The sequence below is a fragment of the Theropithecus gelada genome, chromosome 16 (genome assembly GCF_003255815.1).
Source record: "Theropithecus gelada isolate Dixy chromosome 16, Tgel_1.0, whole genome shotgun sequence".
Taxonomy (NCBI): domain Eukaryota; kingdom Metazoa; phylum Chordata; class Mammalia; order Primates; family Cercopithecidae; genus Theropithecus; species Theropithecus gelada.
This window is the reverse complement of record NC_037684.1, coordinates 29,499,870-29,522,621: the sequence shown is the minus strand read 5'-3', so window position 1 is coordinate 29,522,621 and position 22,752 is coordinate 29,499,870. Positions and strand designations below refer to the sequence as shown.

Here is a 22,752-nt window from a genome sequence, read left to right as displayed (position 1 = left end):
ATCCAGTACCCATTTTTCAGTGGTGACTACTGAGGCCTTGAGAGGTTGAGTGACTTTCCCAAGATTACACAGCGAGTCGGTGGCGGATGGAGGATTGAAACTCAGGTCTACCTTGTCCAAAGCCCTTGCTGAGCTCACTGGGTATCTGAGAAACCAGTGGTGGTGTAAAAAGGATTTTAAAAAGTTGGGTGCTGTAGAAATGCAAGAGCCTAAGGCATTGAGCTGTAGCCTTGAAAGACTTCTGAGTGGTGCTGTGCCAAGCAGGCATCTCTGAGGAGTGGGAGGGCCAGGGGTGACTCTCTGGGGAGGGGTTGCCTTTCAAGAGAGGCCTCTTCCCTGTGGAGGAGACTTGAGACCCTTTTTGAGGTTGGTCAGTCGTCCTGGATTCTGGGTCCCTTGAAGTCCAAGGAGAGAGGTGCCTGATCCAAGCAAGGAATTCCAGATTAGAATCTGAGTGACAGGGTTGAAGCCTCACCTGTGCAGATAAACAATCTAATGACTGTGGACAAATCTTTGAGAGTCAGAGACTCAGAAAGGCGACTTGCTGAAGGAAACTTAGAAATCATTTCAATGTAAGGCCCACGATGGGCTGGTGGTGCGGCTGGAAATTCATGCATTTTTACCCCCTTATTCCTGAACCTCAGCATTCTGGGCCTTGGCATTCTGGGCCTCAGTTTCCACACAGGTGACATGAGGGGGTTGGATGAGAAAGTTCCTACAACAGTTTTGTGCTGAATGAGCACTCCCACGGGCCCCCAAGCTTTGGAGCTCAGACCAGGAACAGACAGCAGGCAGGCCGCTCCATCAGGCCATCAGCTGGGATTCACTGCGGGTTGGAGGAAGGCAGTCCTGTGTCAGGGCATTACTAGTCCCCGCTAAGCAGGGAGGGGCTGTGCCCTGACCCCACAAAGGGAAGAATGTCATGGGCCACTCCGTGTTTGTGTTGCTGGGGCTTTGGAGGATCTGTGGCATTGTTACTCTAAGAGGCGTTGGCCTGAACCTGCTTGTCAGCCCTGGGAGGTTTGGGGCATTGTTACCCCAGGCCTGGCAGGTTCCATTAATCACCCTCTTGTCAGTTTTGATCCTCTACCGAGAGAGCAAGAGCTCCTGCTTTGGGCTGAATCACCCCTTTTCAGAGAGAGAGCTGAGCCATCAGCTTGGGCAGGAGGGCTGGGCAGGGTCAGGGGTCAGCCCGAATCCCCGGCCTTGCCAGGCTGTTAGAACACTGGCAACGTGCCCTGGCTCTGTCCCTGCTGATGCTCCTGTGGGAAGCACAGGCCCACTTCTCTCCCCCAGAAAACAAAGGCCCAGAAAGCCCTGACTCAGATTTCTCCTTTCTGGTCTTGCTGAATCAGTGAAGGGGGTTCCAGGAGAACCTCATGCCTGTGCCACCCCACCCAGCCCCTGGCCTGGTATCATCCAGACCGTTGTGGCTGCTGTGGGCCAGAAAGCTGATCCCAAGATGCCATCTGCAGCAACCCTGGCCCCTTGGTGAGTGGGGCCTGGGAGTCTGAGTTCAGAGTCCTCCACTGTCAGCCTGGAATGGAGGGCCTTCTAGCCCTCGCAGATGCCATCTGAGGTCCTTTCCTCCCAGCCTGAACAGGGAAGCTGCCTCTGGCAGGATTCTTACATCGTCCCTGAGTTTCTCAGCCACATCTCAGGATCCTAAGCAGAGACCCTGGTCCCAGGTCCTGTGTCACATCCTCTTATGTGGCCTCTTGATCAAACACTCACAGGTTGGGACAGACCTCATATGACTGGCGTAGTACTAGAAAGGACCCTGCTCACGTTATTACAGGGCCATCTTCCTGGACATGGCTGTGCCCTAAAGCAGTTAGTGTCATGGAGTGATTCAACCCGAGGGCCAGACCGACCCAGGGCATCTCAACCTCAACACTATTGATATTTTGGGTCTGATAATTCTTTGCTGTGGGGACTGTCTTGCACCTTATAATATGTTTAGCAGCATCCCTGGTCTTTAGCTATCAGTAGTACCCCCAAGTTGTGACAACCAAAATGTTCCTAGACATTGTCAAACGTCCTCTGGGGAGCAAAGCAGCCTCTAGCTGAGGACCTCTGAACTTGTCTATGGGGACAGAAGCTGGAAGAGTGGTTACATCAGGGGTGTGGAGTCAGGTAATTGACTGGGAAAAGGCACAAGGACATTTATGGAACGCTGGGAATGTCCTGGGTGGTGTTTACACAGGTAGTGCATACCCATGCATGACATCAAGCTGGACACGTGATCTATACATTTTACTGTATGAAAAATGTACCTAAAAAAAATGTGCCTTAGTGTCAGACAGAACCAGACTTGGATTTCAGTCCTGATTCTGCCCTTAAGGTTCATTTTCCTCATGTGTAAATGGGGGCAATAGTAGGACCCTCCTCCTGGGGCTGCTGTGAAGGTTAAATGAGATGACGAGTATAAAGTAACTTCACCTGGTTCCTGCCTATGGTGAGGGCTCTGAGAACATTCGCTATGATAATGCACAGGGCCACTTCCTCTTTCCCCGCCTGAGTTTCCACAGCTGTGTCTGATGGCCCCTAAGATCCCTCTGTCACTGTGACTTTTTCTGATGGCCTGGGAGGTATTTCTTTATCAGTCTAAATACTTTGAAGGCAGTTGATTCTATTGGACCAAGCCAAGTTTGTCATCAGAGTTGCTGGGGCCCCTGGAGTAGATGAAGTGCTAAGAAGAACCCAGGACATCCCAGTCAGAAGTTTTAGGTATAGAAAAAAGGAAGGTCGAGGGCTACCGTGATCTTGGAAAGCACAGAGCCACTCTGCAGCCACCACTTTCCTTGCAGAAGCTCCTGGCAGGCCTCTGCATCTCAGGTCCCGTTCTAATACTGGGTGGGGCTCAGAGCCTGCAGAGTGAACTCCTTAAGTGGAGGTGAAACAGAATTCACTTGTCAAAAGGGCAGTCTCAGGCAGAATGCTGTCCCCTCTGAATCATTCCTTTTGTTAAGGATTAAAAAAAAGCCATCCCCAAAAGGCACAACCCACCCTGGAGAGAGCAGAGATAACTAAGCTTGTGGGAAACAGAAGTGTGGTTGGCACCAAGTCAGAGGGTGGGGAAGGGAGGAGAGACGATATCCAGCCCCCGTGGAGGTGTATAAAAGGTGTCCACTCCGGGGAAGAGCCACAGTCCTCAGCCCAGGCCAAGCAAGCTTCTGTCTGCACCTGCTCTCAATCCTGCTCTCACCATGAGCCTCCGCCTGCAGAGCTCCTCCGCCAGCTATGGAGGCGGTTTTGGGGGTGGCTCTTGCCAGCTGGGAGGAGGCCGCGGTGTCTCTAGCTGTTCAACTCGGTTTGTCTCTGGGGGATCAGCTGGAGGCTACGGAGGTGGCGTGACCTGTGGCTTTGGTGGAGGGGCTGGTAGTGGCTTTGGAGGTGGCTACGGAGGTGGCCTTGGAGGTGGCTTTGGTGGGGGTTTTGCTGGTGGCTTTGTTGATTTTGGTGCTTGTGATGGTGGCCTCCTCACTGGCAATGAGAAGATCACCATGCAGAACCTCAACGACCGCCTGGCTTCCTACCTGGAGAAGGTGCGCGCCCTGGAGGAGGCCAACGCCGACCTGGAGGTGAAGATCCGTGACTGGCACCTGAAGCAGAGCCCAGCTAGCCCTGAGCGGGACTACAGCCCCTACCACAAGACCATTGAAGAGCTGCGGGACAAGGTGAGCCCTTGGAAGCTGAGGAGGGGTCCTCCATGCAGGGCAGAGCGTCCAAGGCCAAGAAACACAGTGTTGTGGGGGACCAGGTGTGGATAGAATTCACATCCTTCTTGCAGGGGAAAAGCCTACTCTTTTACTACCGAGAGTCTCTAACTCTGATGGACTTTCTCATGCCACAACTCCCCAAATGCGTTTTCTCTCATTATTCATTTTCATGATTGTTATTACTCATGTCAGTTTTTCTACTGCTTTCCAGACAGTTATGTTATTCATGAGTCGATCTCTATAATCCTAACCTACTGAGTTATCTGGAAACATGACAGGTTTAAAAGCCACTAAGAATGCGGGAAATCAATAGAGAAAGAGAGACATGTTCATTCATTGCCCTGGGAATAACTGTTTACTTTGTAGGGGTCCCATTCAAACTGGTATTCTCAACTGGCGATGGCCAAGGTGGGGGAGAGAGAGGCAGAGGCTCAGTCTATGCTGAGCCTGGGTGCCCTTTGTCAAGCCCTGTCTGTTGTGCTGTGATATCAGCCTATTGGAGCAGAAATCGACCAGCCTGGGCTAAGTCCTGGCCATAGGGAGTAGGCTTTCAGTGCTTTGGAATATAAACGTTTAGACAAGAAATTCAAACGGATGGGAATATTTGCTGGATTTCCCCACCACTCAGCTGGGAGGTCAGCTCCAGCAAAGTGATTGTGAGATATGTGGCACCAAACCGAGTCCCTCCTGACTTTCAGGGGAGGGATCGCAAGACAGTGGCCTAGGGAGGGTGCTAGTCTGAGGCTGCTGAGACATGACGAACCAAAGATGTTCTCAGCAGGTCATTCTTCAGAAATGCACTCCCTGCGTCTTCCCCAGGGTGCTCAGACATGGAATATTAAAGTGATAGAAACGACTGAAGGGGATACAGCCCCACCCCTCACTTTACAGAAGAGCAATGGAGGCCCAGAAGGAGATGCTTTGTCCCAGCTCACAGGACAGTTTAGAGGCAGAGCCCCATGGGAACCAGGTCCTGCCCATGTTTTCCCAGGCCACCTCCTCAAGCACATGGACCCCCCCAGAGTAAGCTTGTCTAACCTGTGGCTGGTGGGCTGCATGTGGCCCAGGATGGCTTTGACTGAGGCCTAACACAAATTTGTAAGCTTTCTTAAAACATTATGAGGTTTTTCTGCCAATTTCTTTTTAGCCCATCAGCTATTGTTAATGTTAGCGTATTTTAAGTATGGCCCAAGACAATTCTTCTTCTTCCAATGTGGCCCAGGGAAGCCAACAGACTGGACACCCATGCCGTAGAGGTAACTTTCTTCTGCATTTTGTAGATCCTGACCGCCACTATTGAAAACAACCGGGTCATCCTGGAGATTGACAATGCCAGGCTGGCTGCGGATGACTTCAGGCTCAAGTGAGTTTTTTTTTCCCCTCCTTCTCCTTTCCCAGGAGTCTCTTAGTTTAGACAAAAGCCCATCTGACCAATGACATTGGAACATCCCAGGAGTGAACGTCTAGAAGTATTGGAGTCCAGTGCAGGGGTGGGGGGAGTGTCTCGTATCATTTATGTCGTGCTTTTCCAAAAAACATCTTTTTTTTTTTTTTTTTTACTATTTTAGGTATGAGAACGAGCTGACCCTGCGCCAGAGCGTGGAGGCTGACATCAACGGCCTGCGCCGGGTGCTGGATGAGCTCACCCTGTCTAAGACTGACCTGGAGATGCAGATCGAGAGCCTGAATGAGGAGCTGGCCTACATGAAGAAGAACCACGAGGAGGTGAGCGGGGATTGCAGGCTGCCCTGGGCTGAGCCACCTCCAGTCAGAAGGAGGAGCCCTCCCCTGCAGCTGGACACAGTCCTCCACTGTAGGACCTGGAAACACTTTCCAGAACACTCTGCCAGCACTCAGAGCCAAGGAGAGGGAGGATGTGGAGCCTCACACATCTTCCTTTCCCATCCCCACAGGAGATGAAGGAATTCAGCAACCAGGTGGTCGGCCAGGTCAATGTGGAGATGGACGCCACCCCGGGCATTGACCTGACCCGCGTGCTGGCGGAGATGCGGGCGCAGTACGAGGCCATGGCAGAGAGGAACCGCCGGGATGCTGAGGAATGGTTCCACGCCAAGGTACCCGGCCTTCCCACCCCACATAGCCTTATCCCATATAGCCGGGGAGCCGGGCGGACACAGCCTCTTGGTCAGGCTGCTTGAGCTGAGCTTCCCTATCACCTTCTTCCTGCTTGCATTTCAGAGTGCAGAGCTGAACAAGGAGGTGTCTACCAACACTGCCATGATTCAGACCAGCAAGACAGAGATCACGGAGCTCAGGCGCACGCTCCAGGGCCTGGAGATTGAGTTGCAGTCCCAGCTGAGCATGGTATGCCTGCGGCCTCCTGCCCAGTGGCCACCACCTCTAGGTTTCTCTCTGGCCTGGCTCCCCCTGTAACTTCTTCTCTGTCGCTCCACCAGAAAGCCGGGCTGGAGAACACGGTGGCAGAGACGGAGTGCCGCTACGCCCTGCAGCTGCAGCAGATCCAGGGGCTCATCAGCAGCATTGAGGCCCAGCTGAGCGAGCTCCGCAGCGAGATGGAGTGCCAGAACCAGGAGTACAAGATGCTGCTGGACATCAAGACGCGGCTGGAGCAGGAGATCGCCACCTACCGCAGCCTGCTCGAGGACCAGGACGCCAAGTAGGTCCTCTCCAGCCTCTTTCTTAGGATAGTGACTGCAGGACCCTTGGGTGTCAGAGCAGGCAGCGCCTTAGAGATCCACCCCCTCATGTCAGAGAGGAGACCCCTTACTGAGTTTACGGGACATTTCCTTGGTAGGCTGCAAGGTTAACACCTTTAAACTTTCGAATTCTGGCCTCCGAGTTCGACTGGAGGGAATAGAGACTGTGGAGGGAACATCTGATAATGGAAAAATACGAGCTTGGATTCAGCTCAGCTGAACAAAGCTATTACTATGGTGCTTTAGCAGCCTTTAGACCCTTAGCAGAGATCAAGCCACCTTGTGGGCTCAGGGCTCAGGTGGAGGGTTGTGGGTTTGGGCGATTCAGAGGGAGGACGAACACCCTGAATCTTGTGGCTAATAATATCTCCCCTTGAGACCTCTCGGACAGACAGATAGACAGGCAAGACAGACAGGCACCTGATGCTGCTGCCTCTTGAGCTGGGAGCACAGCTAGGAGGCACTAGAGTCTAGCCCAGGGGCTCCAAGTGACAAGCCGAGGCACTCCCCCAGAGGAACAGATAGGCACCTGCCCTCAGTTACCCTCTGCTCATGGCCACCTCTCTCCTCTCTCCCAGGATGACTGGTGTCCCTTCCTCAGCAGGTAAGGGAACAGCCCCATGGAGTGGGGGGAGGCGGAGTTAGGCTCCTGTTCACTGCCCCAATGGGGGTGGGAGCTGGCGGGGAGGGAGGGAGCCAGTGCTGGGCTCTCCAGTGTAGGGGAGTGGAGAGCTGGGGTGGAAGTGGTCATTTGCTCATTGATTTTCCTTTTGAAATTGATGGCTCTGCCCCATAGAGCTATTGGGCTGTCTTGGCAAGAGCCATCTTTGGGGACGATAGAGTCCCCATCCATGAACCACCTGACTAATGAGGAGTTTGCGAGCCCTCCTGGGGGGTCCTGCCCTGGCCTGAGGTGGGTCTCCTCCAGCCTGAGCGTGTTTTGTCTCCCGTTTCCCAGGAAGCGTCAGCCCCCGAAGCACCTCTGTTACCACAACTTCCAGTGTCTCTGTTACCACCACCTCTAATGCCTCTGGCCGCCGCACTTCTGACGTCCGTAGGCCTTAAATCTGCCTGGCGTCCCCTCCCTCTGTCTTCGGCACCCAGAGGAGGAGAGAGCTGGCAGTTCCCTGCAGGAGAGGGGAGGGGCTGCTGCACCCAAGCCTCAATCCCTCTGCTTTCAGGACCCCACATCCCGACTGTCTCCTGAGGATGGGCCCTCTGTGCCCTTCTCTTCCCATTGGATCTCTCTCCTCTGTGACCTGGATACTCTTTGGTTTCTCAACTTCTCTACCCCAAAGAAACAATAATTCAATAAAGTTTCCTGCCTTTCTGCAAACGTATTTTTGATTCTGGCCTGGTTTCTGAGGTGGCCCCTACTAGGGCCCTGGTTTAGGGGGTGAGGGGGACACAGCTGGGTGGAGCAGCTAATCCAGACAAGGACCGGCCTAGGGAGCTTTCTATCTAGGAAGGACAGACACAGGCCCATAGGCCACCTGAGCACACAGGCACAACAACAGCAAACAGAGGACACAGGCACAACAACAGCAAACAGAGCACACAGGCACAACAACAGCAAACAGAGGACACAGGCAGCTCACAGACGATGGTGTCCAGCAGACATAGACAGATGGAACACACCAGAGGCAGCGCAGGGGCACGTGAGCCAGTTCAACAGCCTGGCAGATGAGGATGTTCAGTGAGAACGGCAGCGATGCGCTGATAGTGGAGTCAAGGGTGGGGGAAATGTGGGCGTCAAGTACAGAGGCCTCTGGGGCAGGCTGCAAGGGGCCAGTGAAGGGGTGATCTGGGGAGAAGGAGGCCCAGGCCCCACCTGCTGCCTCCCTGCTTCCTGCAGAGCGTGTTTCTTCTCAGGCAAATGGCTCCCTGTTGGCCTGAGGCATCCACTCCTAATGTCCTCCCTGGCCCACCGCTAGGTCCCGCTACTCCCAGCCACTCCTGGGACCAGCTCCCTGGCCGGCCGCTGCACTAACCTGGCCCCTTCTCTCTGCACTCCCCGATCTACCCCTGACCCTCTGGTTGCCCCTGCTCTGATTTGCAGCCTCCTCTTGCTCTGCTCACTCCTTACACGTTGACTCGCCCCCTGGATTCTGGTGTGGGTGTTCTTCTCTTTTTCCTCTTCACTGTCCCTGTGGGTCATCCAGGACATGCCCATGGTTACAGTTGCCCATATGTTCTGATAACGCCCAAACTTGAATCTCCGCTGAGGTCCCTCCCAGTCTCAGACTCCCATTGCCAACTGTGAGCCGGACATCACCTCCTTCAATCCACCCATGCAAAAGAGCGCCCATCATCCTCCTAGATCTGGTCCTTCCTTGCCCTTTATCCTGGAGAACCTGAAAAGCTGAGCCAGGAGCCTGGATCCTGGCCTTGTCTCTCTCCCTCACCCCCTTCACAAGGCTTCCCACGGACACTGTATTAGTCATAACGTCCTTTCTCGTCCTAACTATGGGTATGTGGGCACAGCCTCCTTGCTGGCCTCCTTGCCTCCATGCTCCACACTCCAGCGGGGGCGATTACTGGAAACTGAGTCGTCTTCTCAGCTTAGAGACACCCCAACCGCTCCCTGCTGGTCACTGGGGAAAGCCTAGACTCCTCGCCCGCCTCCCGGTCCTGGTGGTGCAGCTTCTTCTGGCCTCTCCCCAGCTCTGGCTCCTACACTAGCCTCCCTTACCCACCTCAAATTCCTGCCACCCCAAACTGCCCTCGAGGAAGCAGGCAGGTGGCTGGGTACCCTGGGGGTTTTGTTCAACGAGAGACCTCCATCTGACCCAGCCTTCCTCTCTCCTTTCTCTCCACAATCCTGTCTTGGTTTTATTGGAGACTACCAACTTTTATTCAAAATTCAGACGAGAGGGACACCCCCTCCTCTGCGGCACCTGGCTGAGGTGGGGCACAGTTGGGTGTTCACATGTGTGCGCCCATCTGTCCTAGCACTGACAGTGTGCTCTAAGGGGCAGGGCTGCGCCTTCCTCAAAGGGGGGGGTCTGTCATCCAACAGAGTGCAGGTGGGCTCCGTCAGTGCTGATGAAAGGCAGAGATGAATGAACAAACTGGGGAAATGCCCCTCCAGTGCCATTTGATTTTTGTCATGGGGCTTAAGGCAGAGGGTAGATGGAGCTCCGGCACCCTGGCCATCTGCCCCCTTCCTCTGGCACCGTCCTCATATTCCCTCCCCTCCCCTCTGCTGCTCCCTGTGTGGTTTATTCTCCCCCTTCCTTGTCTTCCTTCTCTTCCCCCACCTCAAGCCTGGGTATGGGCTGCACGCAGTTGTCTTATTCACACAGCGGTTGCTCAGACATGCCTGGCACAGCTTGCTAAACCAGCAGAAACGTGTCCACCCTCCACCATTCCAAATCCCACCCCAGACCCTGCCACTCGCACGACAGACCAAGGTGGGGCTCCGCTCAAGTTCACGTGCCTGGAACGGCGCCAGGAGCTAAGGTGTCAAAGAGAAATAGGACGTGCCCTTGCTCCCGGCACCTTTTAACGTTTTTTGTAACCTATTTGGTCAGCAGCTATCTATTGAGTGACAGCTGTATACCAGGCACTGTATGGGGTCCCGGAGAAAGAGAGGCAGATGAAAGGAAGCCTCTGTCTTCAAGGAGTCCATGGGTTAACAGGAAGGTGGGAGGAAACACCCACACCAATGAACTGTCACAGTCTTCACAACTCTGCTCAGGTTTCATCGTTTGCTCTAGGTCTTCTCTGGTCTTCCCCACCGATCCCAGCAAGACCCTGTGCTGTCAGCAATGACTGGAGTGCAATGTTCATGGAGCCTAGAGCCACAGGGACCTGATTTGCATTTGTAATCCTGGGCAAGTTACTCAACCTTCCTGGTCTCACTTCCTCATCTGCTAAGTCTTCGTTCCTCATAGGTTAATTAAAGTCCAAGTGCTCAGAACAGTCACTAGTGCACAGTAAGTGCTCAGTAAACAAGATACCTCTGGTCATGATCTTTCTGGTTCTCTTTTCTAAGCTATGCGTTCCTTCTGGGTAGGGCTGATTTCATTGTCAGTCTCATCCTCATACCTAGAATGTTATAAGGGCTGAATGGAGAAATGAGGGAATAAATAGATACAAGCCATGGGAAATGAAAGTTGTTAGTAAGCATTGTACAGAGGGCACAGGAGCCCCTACCCTAGACTGAGAGAGGGGCCTGGGGTCTCAATGCTGAACTACCCTGGCTGCTCCAAGGCACCATGGGGTCCAGATCCCAGGGCTTACAGGGCCTGGAGCAGCCTCTCTTCCTCAGACCCTGGGCAAGGCTATTTAGGGGCAGCCCTCTCATTCTCTGAGCTAGTTTTGCAGAACATGGTGGGGGTGAGGGTAGTTGCCCATGGGAGCAGTGACATGAGCTGCACTCTAGGCCCAGTGGGGACTCTGGCCTGAGAGCCTTTCACCCAGACCCCAGGGAGGACACTGAGAAGCTGGGCCCCATCTGGGGACCTCTGTGGCCCCATCAGGAATCCCGGGGAAGCTCAGAGGGCAGGCCAAGAGCAGGTGTTTCTGCCAAAGCTACCGCAGGAGCCTTCCCGAGTTGGGAATAGAAGGTGGTCATCTTGGCTCTATGGTCAGAAGGGTGGGAGAGGTGGTGGGTGGTGAATCCACTTCATTCTCCCTGGGACTCAACTCTTTATCAGGTGTGGGGCGGCCATTCAAACGAGGGCAGATTTATCAGGCCTGCTGGGTTGACCTTCCCAGGGTTGACCTACATGCCACGCCCATGCCAGTCTCACACTGATGCTTCCCAGTGCTGTGGCTATGAGGAAACAGCCCCTTTGCAATGGCACCTGACTAATCTCCATGCCAGTGATTGTTTGTGAATGAGGCCATGTCAGCACAACAGATGCTGGAATGAAAGAGATAATGGAAAGGGGGACACAGTAGCATATCCTTTATTCCCATCCTTTCTTTCATTTCATCTTTACAGCAATCCCATGAATTGGCACAGCTGTGCCCATTTTACACATGGAAAGACTGAGGTCTGGACAGGGTCAAAGACCTGCCCAGCGGGAGAGCTGGGACCTGTGGTTCCAATGTGCTTTCCAAGACTGGGGCTAGTCCTTTGCCAAGGGTCAAGCATTCAGCTCCAGGAATCTGGGGGGAGAAGCGAGGCTCTCTCCCAGATCCCAAAGCCTAGGGGATGAAGGAATCAAGCCTGCGATATTCCTGGGGTGTCTTGGCGCCTCAGAGCCTGGTCAGGCACTGGAGGGAGGAGGGCAGAGGGTGGCCCACACAGGTGGAGAGATATGGCGTTGTTCTGTGACTCCTGGCATTTCAGCCACTTCCTCCTCACTCTGAGCAGCAGGCACCTCCCTCTCTTCCAGGCTCCACCCTGGGGAATGAGCCAGGTTGCTGCCCTCCTCAATGCGGTGGCTGTCCTGCCCGGGCCCTGCAGGGGGCAGGCTCACCCCAGAAAGCAGGTCAGTGCCTCGATGGCCATGTGCTGGGACACAGGGTGGAGGGGCTGGACCCTAGACCCAGTCCTGGCCGGGCCTGGTCTCAACATGGGGCCCCAGCTAGGCCCTTGACAAGCAGGCTGTGGCTGCAGGCATGTTCTAGGCCTGAGACCCCCTTGGTGCCTATTCCCCCTCTGTGTTGGGTGATAGCTTTGAGGATCCATAGTAGATCCTGAGTCCCAGCCAAAGGAAGCCCTAGGGGAGGATTAGGAAGCGAAGTCATAGCAGGTGGTACAGGGCGATGGGTGTGATGGACTTTTCCAGCGTTTTTTTTTTTTTTTTTTTTTGACGGAGTTTTGCTCTGTCACCCAGGCTGGAGTGCAGTGGCATGATCTCTGCTCACTGCAACCTCTGCCTCCTGGATTCAAGCAATTCTCCTGCCTCAGCCTCCCAAGTAGCTGGGATTACAGACGTGCGCCACCATGCTCAGCTAATTTTTGTATTTTTACTAGAGACAGGGTTTCACCATGTTGGCCAGACTGGTCTCAAACTCCTGACTTCAGGTGATCCACCTGCCTCAGCCTCTCAGACTGCTGGGATTACAGACGTGAGCCACTGTGCCTGGCCACTTCCAGCTTTTCTTAGTCAGCTGTGGGGGCCGGCCCTTCCTTCCTCCCTGCCTGGGTCAGGGCATCTGAGGGGCTGCCCAGGGACCTGCCCTCTTTTGGATGGTGCCCCTGGGACTATTGGTGGCTGGAGCGGAGCAGAATATGTGGTTTATGTCCCTTTGAGCAGCTCCTCTGGGGGCTCCAAAAGAGCTGGACACACTTCACATCCTCCATCCTCTTGCAGAGTTTGAGAGAAAATAAGCAGGTGGCAGGTGTTGCTGAGACTTGCACAGGTACCTGTTGGGGGTGGGTATTTGGGGGACTTGGCCAAGAACTGGTATCCCTTTTTATGAACAGTCATAATGACTGTGGCTTCTTTCATCCAAGGATCTCAGACCAGTTTGCAAGTAAAATCCACAGTGTCAGGCATGGTAAATTACAGTCCGGAGCCCACAGTCTGGTTTGTAGACACGCTTTTGTTAGGAAGAGAGTCAAATCAATTGCATGCTGGTCCCTGTAAATGCAGACTACAAGTCCAATCAAACAGGGTGTTTGGAAAATTCACTTTATGGTTCAGCTAAGTGATACTTGAATCAAGGGGACGCTAGACACTGAGGTACCAGCTCTTTTCTCCCAGTGGGCCTGGCCGTGCATCTCCCACAATCACAGCTTCTCCAAGCACACCAGGGAGAGAAAGGACGCTCCGAAATGTTCCAACCATAAAAGTGGGGTGGGGGAGTTAGGGACTCAGTGGGTCTGAGCAGGAGACTGTGGACTCTTCCAGATGGGAGCTGGCAGCCAGCGCAGCTGTGCAGGGAGAGCTGGCCCGAGGGGAGAAGGCGGTGGGCCCTGAGATGTGGAAGGCTGAGCTTGGCCACAAGAGGACCAGAGAGGTACGGCTTAAGGCTGGGGTGAGGGTGGCTCTCTGGGTATCTACCATGGCAAAAGCAGCTTGGAGCAGAACCTTGAAATCCTGGGCAAGTGCAAAAACCACACCCCAGGGGGAGAGAAAATACTTCTGTATTTTGCGGGAGAAGAGATTTCTAGAGTAACTCTGGGCCTTGTCAAGTAGGACTTTGAAGGCCTGATGAAGGTCAAGGCCTGATGGGGGCTTAGGACCAGGCCAGGAACAGTAGGTTGGGAAGCTGGACCCATGCTTCTTGTAGGGCCCTAGTGTCTCAGGAGGAGCCACCGCTCAGGAACAGGACCAACGCTGTGGAGGGGCAGCCAGGCAGTGGAGGGGACCTCCTTCACCACTGAGTGCATGTTCAGATCATCTTGAGCGTGGTGAGGCTGGGTGATAGCAGTGGGCAGGCAGACATTTGGGGCACAGGCTTTGGGGTGGGAAATGGAGTAGAGAGAGACTTGCCAAATCTTGTCCAGGAAGGTCTGAGTCATCCTGCTGAAGGCAGCTGCCATGAGGGTGGAATGTCACTGAGGTGGCCAGGATGGGAGGCAGGATAATTCAGCCTCCGCACCTCCAAGTACTGTTTGGACTTGGGAGGGCAAGAATGACAGCCACTGAGAGCAGGGTGTGACAGGACAGGAAGGCACGGTTCTCCAAGGGAAGCCCTCTATGCCTGACCCTGAAAACAGCCAGCCATGGTGACAGACCACAAGGGAAGGAGGGAAGGAACAGCTGCATTTGTTTGGCCAAGCCTCTCAACCAGCGATGTTTCCTTACTGAAGGTTTCAGACACAGGATACCCAGTTAGATCAGAATTGAAGGTAAACAACAACAACAACAACAACAACAACACCACACACACACAAACTCTCTAAGTGTGCTCCTAATACCACATTTAAAAAATTTGCTAAATCTGGCAACGCTCTCTTTATCAGGTCTGTGAACGGCCCTTAGTTTTCTACTATCAAAACTGAATAAACAAGACTTTTCCTGGAGTTTTTGGAAAAATTACATTGCTGGCTAGAAAGGTCTTAATGTAGGGTTTCCCCCTTCTGTAAGGCTTTCTTCAACTTTGTGTACCTGTTGTTGCATGTCGGCACTAGAATCTAACCTAAGCTGACAGTGTATTTGGCACGAGCTGTTGATGGGGTTATTTGACACAGATTATATAGAACCCTGCATCTCAGGGGAGGGGACAGGACTCCCAGGTGCTTTGTCACTTGAATGTATTCTTTGTTCCAAGGAAAATTCAGTTGTGTGGAGGAAATGAGGATGAGTTGTGGGTCTCCCAGGGTCCTGGGTGACCACTGGGTGCTGGGTGGATCTGAAGAGGTTAAAACATGGAATGAACACTTCTTAGGTGCCTCTTCTGGTGGGAAATTCTGTAGGATCTTGGTGTATGGACCTTAAGGGTGGAAGAGGCAGTAGGAGAAAACCAGAAAGATGGAGCTGAAACCAGCAGGCTGCTCTAACAGACAACCATCGGCCTTCTGCAGAGATCTTATTCTTGTCGGTACCCATTTCTGGTTGGCCTGGCTACCTCAGAGGCTGCTGTCTGGTTTGTTTCCTTCACTATCTTTGGGGCCTTTGGGTGGTGGTGACCAGCATGTTCTGACCAAAGCCCAGAGAAGCATAAAGGAGATACTCTGCTTGAAGAACTCACTCCCTCCTTGGGCACACTGTGACAGTAATGCCTTGTGCACAGAAGGGACTGTTCAGAGCTGGGCAGAAGGAGACTTGGGCTTGATATTTCAGGTCTTTGCCCATGGAGAACCTTGGTTTTCAGATTGAAGTTCATTTCAGGGTGCAGACTTCTTTCTGTCAAAGAAGGGGCCAGAAACTCAGGGGTTGATGTTGAACTTGGTGGCCTTTCAAGATGGGCTTGGGGAAAGACCAGGACGCTTTCCATTCCTATGGCAGCATTCCCCTTCTTCCCCTGCCCCCAAGCTGGGATCATGGTGGACAGGGCGTCCTGTCAGCACTGCAGCCTGCAGGTAAGATGAGAGTTTTTGGAAGCTTCTAGAGTAAGGGTCAGAGGCCAGATGGAGACTCCTAGCTGAGGGGACTGCTGCAGCTTTGGACACAATCCCAGACCATGCTCTTTGAGCAGCTGTCTTTTCTCAGACAGCTGGGTTAGGCCTCTGAATTAGTATTCCATTAAACCAGGGCAAGTGGTTTGTGCCCCGGAAACAGCACTGGACTGGGGTTCTGACTATATGGGTACTAAGAGCAGTTTCAGTCTCTTAAATCTGTGAAATGACTTCCTGTTTATCAAGCCCCTTTGGATGTAGTTCTCACAATCCCGTGATTGTGGTGTTATGACCTCCACAGACCTATTGTGAAAGCTGAGGCTTAGAGGGATGGAGCAGCTTGAACTTAGTTCTCACTGAGTCCAGGCTCAGGGCCCTTCTCTTGTGTGCGGAGGGGGTTGGCTGTGCAGTCAACAATAAGGAAAAAGGCAGGACACTGAGGGCAGCTGGAAGACTTTCTCCTTTGACGAGCTGGTCCCCTGCTCCAGGGAAGGTACATTCCTCTCCCCACAACCCTAGAGGCACCTCTCTGGTCCACAGTGGCCCTCTTGATGCTCAGGTGAGAATGATGGGGACATCTGGACATTCAGATCAGTAGACTCCTTGCTTATTCAGTTGTCCTGAGAGAAACCTAGAATCAGCTTCAGATATGGATCACACAGTACAGGGGTTAAAACAAAAAAGAAAATGAGAATATTAACTTCAGATGCCTACCAGCCAGAGATCCCGAACAGAGAAGAACTGTGCAAAGGGCTTGGTGAGGGCTCCCCTCGGGCCCATTTTGCAGGACAAGCACACTGTGTCACAAACAAGGTAAACAGAGGCATGGGTGTATTGAGGACTTGCTTGAGTGGGCCCAACAGAGACAGCCAGACTCCACACTAGTCGTCCCAGAAAATGAAGTGGGGGGTGCTTAGGGGAGGTTGGGTCAGAGCCCCAGTCTTGGTCCTGAGAGTCCAGTGGTTCTCATCTGGGGGTGGTGGTGTCCGCTGACCCCCAACCTGGGGGACGTTTGGCAATGTCTGCAGACAGTTTTGGTTGTCAACACTGGGGCGGGGGTGGCTACCAGCATCTGGCGGTAGAGTCAAGGGACACTGTCAAACATTTTACAATGCACAGGAGAGCCCCAAACAATAAAGAATGACATGGTGCAAAGGGCTGAGTTAGGGAAACCCCATGGCAATCCAGTCCTAGGCCCTGCCAGGAGAACTGGGGAGATTGGGTGGCTGTGGGGAAGCCATGGCTGGGGCAGCGGGCGCTCTGGAGGGCTGATGCTCTGCTCTTGCTCCCAGAGGGGCTGCACAGGGGCCCACTGCCAGCTGCTCCTGGACAACTTGTCAAGGTGTCCACCTTGCTGGGAGAGGCGTGTTCACCACAGCCAATCCTCCCTGGATAATTTCAGAGAGAAGCTTATAAAATATTTTAAGAGGCTGGCAAATTACAACCTTAGAAGCACATAAATGCTTCCATAAACGCCAGCTTTGCAAACCAAGCGTGTGTGGGGGCAGAGTAAGCAGGTTGCCCAAGCCTTGGGAAAGTCCACGTTTCAAGGCGGAAGACCCAGGTTTATCTTTGGTCCCTAATTCTCAGGTTCTTCTCTCTTGGCTTGCTTAACTATCTGGCAGTATTTAGCTTTTTTCTTTGTATTCCTCCTTTGGCCAAAGAATCTGCCATTGGCCATTTCTGTGACCTGTTAAGGGACCAGGAGGGTCAGAGAAGGTTGTTCTAGAGTACTGATTTTACCCATGAGGTTCAAAAAGCTGATGGCCACAGAGGACACTGCCCTCCAGCTCTGCCCAGTGATCCAAGCACGCAGATTCCATAATGCCGGAGTCTGTGATGATGTGTTCATTGACTGAGGGACTGGCTATGAGGCATGCTGCCCTGCTGTGCCCGGTGGGCAGACAGACCATTCTCAGCAGTGCCATGTGAGTGCTCACACTTATGAACCTTTGCTGGTCACAGCCATAAACCATCATCAAAGACTGTCAACCTAACCTAACCTAACCTAACCTAACCTAACCTAACCTAACCTAACCAATCAACACTTCTGCAGGACCCAGTGGATTGCAAAACACTTTCACTTCTTGTTCGATCCTCCTTATATCTGTGTGAAGCAGGTGGGACAGAATGACGATCTCTACTGTTCCGATGAAAACACTGAGGTTCCCAGGGAGGAAGTGGTCCCCTGTAGCACAGGGCAAATTAGTAGCAGAGCCAGGATTTGAACTAGGTCTCCTGTCCCTAAATTCTGGGTACCCAGACTTGACCCCAGTTGTGTGGGGAAGCAGTGGGGCAAGGAAGTAGGATTTGGTGTCAGAGAGACCTGGTTTCAGACCCACGCTCTGCCAGTCACTTCCTGTTCACCCTGAGCAAGCTATTAAACCATTCAGAGCCCCAGTTTCCACATTGGTAAAAATGAAGATAAAATCAGCCACCTCTTAGGATTGTTACGAGGTGTAATGAAGTAACAATGAGCCTGGCACATCACAGGTGCTCCCTGAATTTTAGTTCCTTTGCTCCCTTTTACCATCCCAGCAGCCCAGGCAGGGGTGAGCAGCTATGAGGGCTGGCGGCAGTGGATGGGGGTGACAAGGGACAGACGAGGCTCCCCAGGGGAAGGGAGATGGAGAGAGCAGGAACCAAATGTCATTCATGCAGCCACTCCCAATTTATGGGATCTGGTGCAGAGACTCTTTGAAGAGGCAATAAAACTCATATTCTGCTAGGAAATGACAACAGTGGAGAGTCCTGACTTAGCAAATCAAATTCAACAATTTGATTTTTTTTTTTACAAGGCATGGCGTTCTGGATGGGTAGCAAAAATGACACTCTAATGAGATTAGCTTTCTGGGATAGGAATAGGCTTTCCCAAGAGCAAGAGATGTGTACCATGCCAACACCCCATGGAGAGTGTATATAAATGTTCCACAGAGGCCTTGAGAGTCCAGAACCCGAGCTCCTTGCTAAGCTGCAACCTTCCTCTGCTAGCACCATGGCCACCCAGACCTGCACCCCGACCTTCTCCACTGGGTCTGTCAAGGGCCTCTGTGGCACAGCAGGCGGCATCTCTCGGGTGTCCTCCATCCGCTCTGTGGGCTCCTGCAGGGTCCCCAGTCTCGCCGGTGCCGCGGGGTACATCTCTTCTGCTAGGTCGGGCCTCTCTGGCCTTGGGAGTTGCTTGCCTGGCTCCTACCTGTCTTCTGGGTGCCACTCCTCTGGCTTTGTGGGGAGCGGGGGCTGGTTCTGCGAAGGCTCCTTCAATGGCAGCGAGAAGGAGACCATGCAGTTCCTGAATGACCGCCTGGCCAACTACCTGGAGAAGGTGCGTCAGCTGGAGCGGGAGAATGCGGAGCTGGAGAGCCGCATCCGGGAGTGGTTCGAGTCTCAGATCCCATACATCTGCCCAGACTACCAGTCCTACTTCAAGACCATCGAAGATTTCCAGCAGAAGGTGAGGGAGACCTGGCCCGTCTCCAGCTGAGCAGCCCAACTCTTAGGAGGTGTCTGTCTCATTCCAGGGCCTTTCCAGATGGGACAGTAGCTTTTAGGGAATTCTCCTGGTAGGGCAAATTTTCTCTCTAGGGCTTTGGTTTACTGGGAGACTCAGGCTTCTCTGTTGGTCTCTTGCTTGTACCTTGTTGCCAGCCATTCCTCACCCCTGTTCCCTTGCTGTAGGAAGGGAAGGAAGATGTACCAAGCCCCTACTGGATACAGCACTGTGCCTGATACTTTCCTATTCCCTGACTTATTTATTCTTCATCTTGGAGAGATTGGTATTACTGGACCCCATCTAACAGATGTGGAAGTTGAATTTTGAGGGGTTCAGCAACTTGCTCAAGATCACACAGCCTGAGTGTTAGATGCAGAATCTGAACTCAGGTCTGCCTCACCCTGGTGTATCTCACTGTGCCACTCTGAAGGCTACAGGTGCCAGGACCGATGGCCACTGACATCCTTGGGATGCCCCTGTGGGGTGGATGCTCCCCTAACACCTGGGGTGTGGCTCAGGGCTGGAAATGCTGAAGGTGCTGGTGGTACATAGTAGCGTGGTGTCTGTGTGCTGAGCTATCCCCCTACCTGCCCCCACACTGCTGGGCCTCCTGTAGCTCATGGGAAACCTCTCATTCCTCAGATCCTGCTGACTAAGTCTGAGAATGCCAGGCTGGTCCTGCAGATTGATAATGCCAAGCTGGCCACTGACGACTTCCGGACCAAGTGAGTGGGCCAGATCAGGGAAGGTTTGCCATGCCACTTCCTTGCCTCTATCCCCTGCCTTTGGGAGCTAGTGAAGCGAGAATAAGGTTGGATGGGAAAATACGGCATGAGCCCTGGACCTCAGGGAAAAGGACCATCATGCTCCTGAACCGTCAGTCACTGCAGCTGGACAGTAGGGCAGGGGGCCCTGCTGGTGTGTGGTTTCCTTTGCTACAGACTTGGCAGGGTTCTGTGTGTGCAGGTACGAGACACAGCTGTCCCTGCGGCAGCTGGTGGAGGCCGACATCAACGGCCTGCATAGGATCCTGGATGAGCTGACGCTGTGCAAGGCTGACCTGGAGGCTCAGGTGGAGTCCCTGAAGGAGGAGCTGATGTGCCTCAAGAAGAACCACGAGGAGGTGAGGCTGGTGCCACGTGACCTCCCATTGTTTCCCATCCAGCTTAGGGAGCCACTGCTGGGCCTCGGGCTTACTGTGTGGCAGGAACTATACAAAACCCTTGCATTTCATTCTCATTTCATTTCATCCTTACAATAATCCCAAGAATTATAAACTGTTACAAGCTCCAGTTTACAGATGAGAAAACTTAGGCACAAAGAGGTTAAGTTGCTTGCCTAAGGTCATAGAGGGTCTACACTTTTGCCCATAGTACTAAATTTCTATTTGGGCTCTAGTGCCTGATAACAGCGATTTAATTTGCCTAGGGTGTGTATCATCTCACAAATATCCCACAGAAGGAGGGAAGTAAATACGGACAGGGAGACCACGGATCAGAGAGATTTAAGTATCCTGTCTAATGCTATACGGCTGGTGACTGAGGGAAGAGGGTTTGAATTTAGGTCAGTGAAACCTGCAATCCAGCATCCTTTTCGCAACCTCATGCTGTCTTACCTCCTCCCTGCAGGAAGTCAGTGTGCTGCGTTGTCAACTTGGGGATCGACTAAATGTGGAGGTGGATGCTGCTCCCCCAGTGGATCTCAACAAGATCCTGGAGGATATGAGATGCCAGTACGAGGCACTGGTGGAGAATAACCGCAGAGATGTGGAGGCCTGGTTCAACACCCAGGTGGGGCCGGGGTGCCCTGGGACCACAGGCTCCTGGGCTGGGGTTACCTTTGGAAGTAGCTTGGTTTGACCATGCTCTGGGCCCTCGCATGTGTTTCAGACCGAGGAGCTGAACCAGCAGGTGGTGTCCAGCTCGGAGCAGCTGCAGTGCTGCCAGACGGAGATCATCGAGCTGAGACGCACGGTCAACACCCTGGAGATTGAGCTGCAGGCCCAGCACAGCATGGTGAGTGGCCCCTGCCTGAGTGGCTGGCCACGGCCTGCTGCAGGTCCCTGATGCATCAGCCTCAGCTTGCAGGCTCTCTTGGGGTGTGATCACAGGCAACAGGCAGATGCCCAGGACTGTGGGTTTCAGGGGTACGGGATTCCTCCCCATGGGCAGCTCTTCCTCTTTCCCATTGCAGAGGAATTCCTTGGAATCCACCCTGGCGGAAACTGAGGCCCGCTACAGCTCCCAGCTGGCCCAGATGCAGTGCCTGATCAGCAACGTGGAGGCCCAGCTGTCTGAGATCCGCTGCGACCTGGAGCGGCAGAACCAGGAGTACCAGGTGCTACTGGACGTCAAGGCCCGGCTGGAGGGCGAGATCGCTACCTACCGCCGCCTGCTGGAGGGAGAGGACTGCAAGTGAGTGGGCTGGGGGAGGGCTTGACTGAACCTCAGTGTCATGTGGAGGGCGTCAAACCCAGAAGTGGTTGTCACCCAGATGAAGGGGACTAAACCAAAGCCCCTTGAGATTCTCCATCTACTCCCAGGCGTTGGTCATACGCAGTGGGAGACTCCAATCCAACACACGCCCCGTGTTTTCCACCATCTTTTCTGATCGGCAGTTTCTGCTCTTAATTCCTGCAGCTGGGTCTTCTCACCCTTGGGAAATTCAGGGCACTGAGATGGTCTGAGGCCACCTGTCTCGCTTGATCCTCTAGATCTGTTTAACACGAATCTCAGCCCAGTACTCGGATGCCAAATGCACCATGCATGATTTTGTTTCCTCAGGCTTCCTTCCCCACCTTGTGCCATGGCATGCAAGTCTGCTATTAGAGTTCCTTCTGTCCCCCCGGTGCCCTGTGCCCCTGCTGTGCCCTGCACCTCGGCTCCCCAGGTTGGCACTCAGATCCGCATGATCACCGAGGAGATCAGAGATGGGAAAGTCATCTCCTCCAGGGAGCACGTGCAGTCCCGCCCGCTGTGACAGTCCACTTCGTCCACCAGGGCAGGGCCCCGACCACAGGAAGGAGGACACCCCTGTGGCTTCTGGCTGCTTAAAGACCCTGCCCTTCCCTAGAGGGGTCCCCCTACGCTTAGCAGGTTTTTCTACTAAAAATACTCCCCGTATTGTGTTTCTGGACTTAACTGTGCTTTTACGCCATGCAAAACCAGGTTTCCTGGAAATTTACCCAATAAAGTATGTTCTCCTGGCATAGCAAACTCAACCCTGGCTGACTCTGTTGATGCTCATGTGCTCGTATGGTTCATGGGGGTGTTTGATCAGGGGCTGCATTATAGTTGTGGGGTTTGCATTTAGGTCTATCTTCTCGGGCTCTGAGTGGAAGGCGGTGGCAGGGTTATTTCAAGTATTTAATAACAAAGAAGCCTAAGGACCTGGCCAATGAGAACAGACACTGACCTAGTCTGGATAGGTGCTGGCCATAGCTCTCAGCTTGGCCCTACCAGTGAATAGACATCTACTCATGGTGCCTACCCCAGAAGACCCAAAGGCTCCCGAGCCAGTCCTTCGTAGCCCGACCTGGATTCGGTGGCTATCTCTCTTTTACTTTCAGCTTCCCCTCTCTTGTCCAGCTCCTGTCATCCTGCTCCCTGATACTGGGGATGGTTCAGGAGAGGAGGTCCCAGGAACAAGCAGAGAGGGCCAAACTCTAGGCAGTCAGCCTGAGTCAGCCACGCCGGGGCAGGCAGTCAGGGAGAGCAGGGAGGTGAAGGTGGAGGGCAGGTGAATCCATGTACCAACAAGGCACACAGGGCTGAACTGAAGGGTGTCGGGGATAGTGGGGTGGGGTGGGGGCTCAGACATGGAGTGCGGGGAGAGGACAGCCGGACTTCACTGTGGAGCAGAGGTCAAAGCCCTGGATTCCACTGGCAGACCCGA

The 22,752-nt window shown here is 53.5% G+C and overlaps 2 protein-coding genes across 6 annotated transcripts; both read left to right on the top strand.

Annotated features, from left to right (window-relative positions):
- Positions 1-2,914: 2,914 nt before the first annotated feature.
- On the top strand, positions 2,915-7,737 carry KRT13 (keratin 13). 4 transcript variants are annotated; one of them, XM_025363185.1, is made up of 9 exons: positions 2,918-3,275; positions 3,390-3,680; positions 5,003-5,085; positions 5,291-5,447; positions 5,636-5,797; positions 5,922-6,047; positions 6,140-6,360; positions 6,979-7,004; positions 7,359-7,737. In XM_025363185.1, the coding sequence occupies exons 1-9, from the start codon at positions 3,210-3,212 to the stop codon at positions 7,463-7,465; spliced, it is 1,239 nt and encodes a 412-aa protein (XP_025218970.1). In that variant the 5' UTR covers positions 2,918-3,209; the 3' UTR covers positions 7,466-7,737. The 4 variants fall into 4 exon arrangements, with proteins under 4 accessions (XP_025218967.1, XP_025218968.1, XP_025218969.1 ...); XM_025363182.1 differs by having other exon boundaries at positions 2,915-3,680; XM_025363183.1 differs by lacking the exon at positions 6,979-7,004 and having other exon boundaries at positions 2,915-3,680; positions 7,363-7,737.
- A 7,962-nt stretch (positions 7,738-15,699) lies between these two features.
- KRT36 (keratin 36) lies at positions 15,700-22,078 on the top strand. Of its 2 annotated transcripts, XM_025362751.1 has the most exons (8): positions 15,700-15,924; positions 18,519-18,819; positions 19,501-19,583; positions 19,825-19,981; positions 20,487-20,648; positions 20,748-20,873; positions 21,052-21,272; positions 21,642-22,078. In XM_025362751.1, exons 1-8 carry the CDS (start codon positions 15,917-15,919, stop codon positions 21,835-21,837), a joined length of 1,254 nt encoding a protein of 417 aa, XP_025218536.1. In that variant the 5' UTR covers positions 15,700-15,916; the 3' UTR covers positions 21,838-22,078. The 2 variants fall into 2 exon arrangements, with proteins under 2 accessions (XP_025218536.1, XP_025218535.1); XM_025362750.1 differs by lacking the exon at positions 15,700-15,924 and having other exon boundaries at positions 18,361-18,819.
- Positions 22,079-22,752: the final 674 nt, after the last annotated feature.